General features: G+C 33.9%; 1 protein-coding gene across 1 annotated transcript in view; it reads right to left on the minus strand.

The window, feature by feature from the left end:
• Positions 1-3,821: 3,821 nt before the first annotated feature.
• tmem145 (transmembrane protein 145) overlaps positions 3,822-8,984 on the minus strand; it is an 84,507-nt gene continuing 79,344 nt past the window's right edge. The window contains exons 14-15 of the mRNA XM_015372865.1: positions 8,782-8,970; positions 3,822-6,028 (exon numbers count right to left, since the gene is read on the minus strand). Coding sequence (XP_015228351.1) covers positions 5,789-6,028; positions 8,782-8,970 — 429 coding nt within the window. The 3' untranslated portion in view covers positions 3,822-5,788. The remainder of the gene's footprint in view (positions 6,029-8,781; positions 8,971-8,984) is intronic.

The raw sequence follows: 8,984 nt of genomic DNA on the forward strand, positions 1-8,984 counted from the left end.
GTTTCTCTCAAATTTTAATCACAATAAAGTGAAGAGGATTGTACATCTATGGAAGAGTCGAAACCTTTTAAGAGCAGTTTCACTGTGCTGGGCTTTTTACTTCTACCTGAGTAATAATCTTTTAAATGAACGCTACTCTTACTAGAGTAGAGTTACTGGTTACTCAACTAAGAGTTTTGTTGCAGCTACCCGCCCACCAAGAGTGGCTGGAGTTTTTTGTGATCACGTGAACAGACATTTTCATTGGATGTTCTTCATCAACTCCTAAGATATACACATTAACTTCTATAGAGATCAGTTTTAAAAGTTCAAGTTAAGTAAAATAATGTGGAAAAGCGCTTCTTCCTCCTAAATGTGTTATTTTCTAATAATTCTATATTTCTGTTTCTTTAATTTATAATTAGAAATACCAATAATTGCTCATAATTAACTGAGCCAACAGTTAACTGTACTTAAGGAGCCATTTAACCAAGTACTTTTTTACAATTTCTTGAGAAAATTCTTGAATGACTGCTTTCTACTTTTAATTGAGTTTATGTTGGTTTTCCTCACTTTATAGTCCATCAAATTTATTTTCATAATAACTTTGCAGTTCAAATGATACCAGCACTGCATAAAAATTGTGAAGGTGGCACTTTTGAGGAATGATAGCTGGAAAACAATAATAAACAATTATTTCATGGAATAGGGGTGTCTATCTTTATAAACAACTTAAGTGAGAGTTAAAGTGATGTCACACTAATTGGGCCTTTATTTTAAAACCTTCAAACAGATTAAGGTGATGTCCCTCTTAAAACCATAAACCATCTAAAGATCTGATTTTTAGACTTTAATTATCCCTTGGGTTTGCTTCTACAGGGAAATAATAGTTCCAATAGCTTATATAGAATAAAACGAGTTAAAGCAAGATGCCATTAAAGATAAAAATATGATAGACAATATGAAAAGAGTGCATATAGTACCAAAAAAAAAAAAAAAGAAACCAGTTGTAAGGTCCTGGTATATGTTTCCCCTAGATATAAAAATACCTGCACAGTAGAGAGCTAAATGGAAGAATACAAAGTAGTTGACTTGGATTATTGCACTTGCACTGCAGAAAAGTACTGACCATATAAAAAGTGAAAATTAAACAGACTACACACTAGCTGACTTGGATTATTGCTTTTGTACTGCAGAGATGACCTTATAAATAAGTTTAAAAAAATTACACAGTAGTTGGCATATATTATTGCACAGTTATAGAGATTGATACATTGATAGAGTAATTTATTCATAATATAGACTATGTGCAAAAGATGTACAACACATTGATATGCTATTCAGTTGGCAGATATTTCTATATTGTTTATTGAATTTAGACTATTTAAATTATTGATTTTTCTAGTTAGTATTAAATAAAAAAAGTAAAAAATTCAATAATACTGTCATTTATTTAGAAGCAGCTGTAATTTTATATGTGCTTCAAATAACACTTATCAAACCTTGACAAAAATAAAATACTTGTTAAAAATGTGATAACTCTCACATGAAAGGAAAAAGAAGTTTATCTATGGTTTTTAAATATACTTTAGGACTAATTCATAAGAGTTAAAAAAGGACTTTATCCAAATACATTTACGCCAAGCTCAGTTCTAGCTTCTGACTCAACAGTTTAGTCAGATAAAGCTATTAGCTATGAAACATTTAGGTCTGCCAGCTTCAGATTAGGACCAGACTGGATACCATCCCCAGAGTGTTTGACTTTAATAGACCCTCATAATTAGAACAAATTCCAAACACGACAAACAAATATCAGATTTACTATGTTTGGACTCCTGCCCAGGTTCCTCACTGGAATGCAATAAGATCCCACATTAACACAGGAAGCAAATAAGACACACAAGGCTTTACATAAAACCATACTTTATTACTTATTTTGGCAAAAAGTGTGTATGTACAGCGTCTTTATAATTAATAATTATCTGACACCATTACAATTCATCTGAATGGTGCTTTAGTGATGTGCTTTCGACCAGATCGCTCTGAGTAGCCAAAGAGCTGTGCTGTTCTATGTCATGCTTCAAACTCTCAACAAGACTTTTCCAAATCTAAACGTGAGCTTAAACGAGAGTCATATGCAGTGTTACAATATCAGTAAGCCCATCCCTGTCTCTCTTTGTCATGGCAACAGCAAACAACATGGCAGACATGCCAAATACAAACCAGACACATATTCAGAAGCAACAGTTAGTACTCTATTTCAAGTATCAGTCAGTTTCACAAAGTTACACTTCTGGAAACACTCGTACAGGTTACAAACTACAGTCCTAACATCGGTACTCCATGACAACAAGTTTGCCGCTGATTAATCTGTCGGCCCAAAGCTGAGCACCAGCGTATCTCTAATTCAGGATAAAATAATTGATTTAGTTTTGAACATAGAATGAATTATTCCCTAAAATGTCTGAAAAAACATCTCAGTCCATATTTACAGGTAGACATAGCTGGAATAATTCTCCTTCAAGTGTGATTACAATTTTTGAAGCACTCCTATAAGATGGATCTGCTCAAAACAAAAAACAAAAAACAGACCGAGACGAGGAACATTAAAGTGCTCCATGCAGGACAGACAAAATGTACAGTTATGTTGCTGCTTTCCCAGCTCTTCTACTAAGACTTTTTTTTTCTCCATATCAGGAAATACAAAAGCATTTATTTTTGTTCAGCTTCTTGCACGGTTTTAACATTAAGATGTAAAAAGCCAACAAATAAAAGGATCTGTAGTTCAGATACAAGACAGGGGTGAGAATTAAGTTACTTCTTCTTCTCCGAGTCTGTGCTTTTTTTGTAAGCCAGTAATAGAAAACAATGGAGAAAAAAAGATTGGCTATTTGGTTTTTGTTTTAAACTACAAGATACACAATTGATATACAATCCTCTTTCTGTTGTAAAGAACGAAACAGAAATGATACCCTTTATGCTTCGCCTCCTGACATCCCCATCTACACATAGGTGGTATTTGGAGGGGTTTTGACTAATTTAATAGTTCACAACTTAAAGAAAAACAACAACAACAACAAAAACTAGTTATCTTCGCCCAAGCTTCTATTTTCCATGGTTCTGTAAATTTAGATGTGTTTCAAGCTAAATCTTACATATTGAAAGCAGGAATATGGTCTACTGTATTTAGGATCTTTAAGGATTAGGTAATAAAAACTAACGTCAAAACAAAATTCAAAATTTCCTTGCATCTGTTTTTTTAAGTAAAAACAGTGCATTTATATTTATTATTATTTTTTAATAAATATATATATATTTTAAAAATTGTTAGTCATTGCTGGGTTTTGACCAATAAAAAAAGAAAAGAAAAGCAAATTAGCAAAACTCACAGAGACGCCATGTTTTTTACAATCATGGAAGTGGTAAAGATGGAAGCCTTTAGAGCAAAATAAATCAGATAAAGCTGAAGTGATGCATCAGAGTGACTTAAGCATCACCCCTTACCTTGTGCTGTATTGCATCATTACATTCACCACTGACACAGATACAACCACTTAACACACAGATATTCTGCACTCCAGTGAAACTACTAATTAAAAACAGTACAGTATATTGTTTTTATAAGAAATGGACAGATATCTGGTTTTATTATTAGAAAAAGTCCCATTTTTATAACATATGGATGATATTTAGTCTAACCACTCCACACAATAAACCAGTGTGGAGTTTTTTCTTAAATGTAGCAGCCCTAACTTTGCTAAGCACTATGTGTGATATAAGGGAATGTGACCGAATAAAATAATAACAAAAAAAACAAAAAACAGTGGAGCTGTCTTGGATATCATCTAGTTACCAAAAGTGACTGTAAGGAAATAAGAAGCAATTACACCGAAAAATGAAAGCAACCTTTCCCATGTGTGACACAGCTGCATGCTAACATGAGCTTGTTTTTTGTCAAAAGGATATTTGCAAACAGCAGAAATTTGAAAACTGTTAATACTGTTTATTTTCACAAGATCTGCCTCCTCCGTGTTAAGCTAAAGGAAAGAATACGTTTCAGCATTAGCTCTTGTGTTTAATCAGAGCTCAGACTGCTGTAAAATTACGCTCAGGATCTGACCCTCTCAAGTTATATAGGGGACGTTATTTTAGGAGCCCGCAGGGAGCATCAAGAACACATCAAATGCTGAAAATATATAATCATCTTAAGCTAGTGATCCATACAAATTAATATGAGCCAACTGCGTTATAGAGCTATAGCAATATTCCACATAAATCCATGTTATAAAAAAATTACAAATATTTATAAACATAGATCAACAGATAGACAGGGGACTGGCCTGCAATAGTGATCAGCATGTAGGAAACTGAAAACTCAGATTTTTTAGTCTCTGGTTGCACAATAACATTATTTAGTAAGTTTGGACACAGGTTATATCAGCTCCTTTTTTTATAATTAAAGGTCTCCACAATTTATCAGAACTTCTACATTAAAAATAGAGTATAAAGGCATATTAATTAAAAGTGAATGGGATGAAACGGAAGGAAATGGGGGCCTGATATGGTCAAATTACAATCCATACACAACACAAACAGAAACTGTTAAATACTGATGCAAACCATGCTTTAAATTATATAAGTTACTAAAGACTGCTAAAAATTTCAACTGATCATTTTGTCTTTGTCTTAAAATAACAGTAAAACCGTCTTTTACAGCATATTTTCTTTTACACGCGGTGACATTGCCTAGCTTCTTTTTGTTGTGTAATCTGGTGTTTAAATGTGGTATTTCTGCTCAAGCTTATATCTCAGAATGTCATACCAGCCCATGCCTACTTCTAATTTTAGGTTACACATTTTTGCAAGACAACTTTTATCTAGGTAACAAAGAACAAAGATGTTGCAGACAAAACCCATACTGCAACCTATTGTATGTATTTACAGAAGTGTTGATTTCAATACACACAATAAGCCAATATTTCTATGGTCACATGGAGCACGTTTACCTGCTTTTCGAACCAGAAATAGAACACAAACATGCATGTTTTACAAGTACTGAACTGGAGGTGCTCAGAGTAAATGTGACAATTTACAGGTTACACATCAGCATATCGATTCTGATAAACCAGCATCAATGAAGGCTTATACAGTAAGAATATAAATAAACACAACAGACTCCATATACCATAAATATATCTAAGTTTTATCAAAAATGTCCTAAACATAAAAAACATTTCTTTTTTAATGACTTTTAAACATATTATGGCATTAGATTTTTCTATTCCAACTGGAATGTCATGTTTAGGGAAAAGAAAAGCATGAATTAATATCCTTTGAAATAAAACTGTACAGAATTGTTGCTCTCAACAGTTTTTGCTATTTACAAACTCTACCAGGCACACCATCAAATCCTCATAAATTTTTAAACGAAAGTATTTCAAGAATTTTGTTCATTTCCACATTGTGCACAGCTGTCATCCTATTGCTCTGGCTACATCCACTTTGTCATCTTTTTCCCTATGTGCCTTCAACGGGTCAACATCAAATATTTATTGCTTCTTTATTCTTTTACAACCTCAGCATTTGTGTCTTAGCCACCCACCTCTAACTTCTCCATAAAGGTCATTTTTATTTGCAGGTTTAAAGGACCATTAAGGGATTTACTTTTGTGATGACTTCTCATGTCTTCCCCAGCATCTATAATACATCTGTTTTTTGAGATGACCATTTTGACACTGTGATTCCCACCGGATTTGTACATTCTCTCTGTAGCCTTTATTATTTTGCCAGTTTTTGTTTCCTATCCACGTCATGCCTTCGTCCCATAGCTTGCTCCACTGCCACCCTGCATGCTGAAATACTCTGTGAAGGATGGGAGACGAGGGGGCATTGGTGGTGAGCGTGAGGCGGGGCGTGGGGGTATCGGAGGTGGAGGTGGTGGCAATATCATGGTTAAGTCTGCAGCAGTGGTAATGATCTTCTGTTCGCTGTTCCTTGGCACAACAGGCCCTTTACGAGCAACAGTCTCTTCCACAGTCTTTACTGGATCCTGGAATATAAAACAAACAAGTCTCATCCGATTGGTTTACTACATATATAATTCTAACCATCCACACAAAAAAAATATACTAGATTGGAAAAACGTCAGCGCAAATAACCTCTGAAAAGTTGAAAACATAACATCTAATCTATCTTTCAGGTTAATAAATTAAGTTTGATATGAAAGATTTGTTTATAAATAGCAGGAAATCTGCATAAGGATCAAAATCATTTTAGTGCATCGGTACCCTTCATCTTAAATGGAACTAAATTTCATGTTAAGTTGGTAGTTGCTATGGGTTTTTTTCTGCAGCATTCTGTTGGATAGAACGTCTGTAAATAACAATTTAAAGTCTTTCCATAGACTGGATCTGAGTCCAGACTTTGATTAGAGCATTCTTAATGCATGAATATGGTCAGATTCAGACCCGTCCATAACTGTATGTATACTATGCTTAGATTAGGATCCGGAAGCTTATCCTTCCATTCTCATTTAAGAAGCAGATTAGTTTAGTGCACAGCTTTTAGTTCCCTGCAGACAGATTCTTTCACAGACCAGCTGGATGTACGCACAGATAAAATTACACAAGGGTTCACTATATATTAACTATGGTACTTTTAAGATTAATTGATCTATCACAGTAAATAGGGGTTAAATATAAATGCACACCACTCACCTTAGATTATTTCATGCAACTTCATAAGTATGTGCAACTTCAAATCCCAATAAAATACATTGAATTACATGGTTTTGATGTGACCAAATATTAAAAATGGCAAAGCACTGTATAGAAATGCGTGTAGAGAAGCTGAAGTGACAATGCTCTCAGTGCAAGGCAAAAATCTGAATCTTGGTAAAAAAAAAAAAAAAAAACTTATAAAAATAAAAAGTAGAAAGGTTTTAAGCATATTTGCATATCTCATATAGGTACTTTTTAACTGTCAAGTTACAAGAAGAATATCTTATAAATTTGTGCACATTATCTTGCCTATCTGATCCTAGTTATGTACGATTTGAACAGAAATGTTTTACAAATTTTCACCTCTAGCACTTACCCTTCAAACTATACAGTTTAAATCAAGGTTGCACTGCTGCTAAAGAAAGTCTAGTCATGTTTAATAGATCAGGTTCATTGTTATTGGTCTGTCAGTGAAGAAGACCTTTGGGTCAAAAAGTGGAAAAATGCAATGAAAAAAGTTTAAAACATAAAAAAAAATCCATTTGTCATTTTTGCAGTCCACCGTAATGCAGCCTGAATGGAGCTTATTTGATAAAAGCCATATAAGGGTTACACAAAGTGAAAGTTTTATAGAACCTTAAATCTCAGGTCTGACTGTTTGACAGTTTGTGGTCCCTTCTTCAGACTTAGATGCTATGAAATTTCCTTTTTTTTTTTTTTTACATAATAAGTCATTAAATGGCATTTTGGCTCCTGTATAGACTAAGAGCTACCTATCTATAAAACAAATGCCTTCAAATCTGAAATAGACAATTCTACATCGAGAACAGTTTATACAAAGCATTTGTGATCTGTATGTTTTCTGTCTATGATGATCATAAAAAGTAGAAAAAAGGCTGCTATAGTGGTGTGTTTGGCATCTAAACTACAACCAGTTTTAGATTTTAGGTTAAGAGGATCTGGAAGCTACTAAAGAAGTGAGATAGCATTTCAGTTAAGAGCATTTACTGTTTCTGGAGGTGGATATGACAAATATGTTAAAATAATCTGTGAAAAAACCCTTTTTATGTTCAAAAGGGTACATTTTTGGTGTTTACCCATTGGTTAAAAGACAATTTCAATGTTTTTAATAAAATATTCATGCATACAGCAGATTCCCTGATTTGCCCATACTGAAATTTATTTTTTTTTCATATTAAAAGAACTTTAAATTGATAAAAGCAGATGAATAAAGGCTTTACAAGAAAATTACTTTTGTTTGACAAAGACATTAAATCTAAACTGCTGTAAATACAAAGTTATTTGTTTTGTAAACTGTGTCTCAAACACAATATGGAAGTTTGGAGCACCAAAAAGTTATTTGTAATAATAAAAAAATATATATATATGGGTCAAAACATGAGACCATGTCCCTAATACTCTCCTTTTTCATCATAATATTAACATTTTTAATGCAAATCATTTCAGATGTTTGTTCATTGCTGTGTTGTAGGAGGATTGCTAAGCTGGAAATTGGAGCTCTTCATCTGTCACTCATATCTATGTTGCATAAAATGCAACACCCACAGAGCAGAAAGTATCTGGAGCAGGACCATTCGTCAGAGAAACACAACAACTTAATTAAGTCTTGCCAGCGTTTCTGCTTGCACTTTTATCTAATTTCACTCAGGTGTTTTAATGTCAGGCAAGTTGTTATGCAATGTGTCATCCCCTGGAGGAGATAAGTGTTTGGCTAGAAAATAATTCCTAAGAACATGCTCCCTCACAAACTGTACCGCTTCCGCAATCACTTTCTATTTTCCGGCACTTCACTTCGATAAGACAGCAGTTAATTTCAAGCTACGTTTGACACACAAAAATCATCAGAAAATGAGTACACTGGAGCCCCTATCTAATTAAGTGTAGCAAGTGCTGCAAAATAATAGGGAATTTATAGTAGATAGTATACAGACAATACATAAACCATAATATAAATCTCACTCTGGTTTGTGGTTCTTTCTTTTTATTAGTTCACTAATGAAACCTTCCTGACTGCATATCAACCATCCAAATGCATTCAAGAACACTTTGCATTAAGACTTACTGACTGGATGGAGAAGAGTTCAGTGAAATTGGGTTGAGAATCTCCGAGGAAGGAGCTGTTCCCATATGCATGGTGAGGGAAACTCTCCCCTTCCTCGCCACCTTTTGGACTAGACTGCAAAATGCCAATCTGGGAGGTCCGAACATGGTAAGGGAAGTTCTTGTTGGCTGCTGATGGTCTCGTAATAACCTAAGAATAATTAA

The sequence above is a fragment of the Cyprinodon variegatus genome, unplaced genomic scaffold (genome assembly GCF_000732505.1).
Source record: "Cyprinodon variegatus isolate N-32 unplaced genomic scaffold, C_variegatus-1.0 Scaffold77, whole genome shotgun sequence".
Taxonomy (NCBI): domain Eukaryota; kingdom Metazoa; phylum Chordata; class Actinopteri; order Cyprinodontiformes; family Cyprinodontidae; genus Cyprinodon; species Cyprinodon variegatus.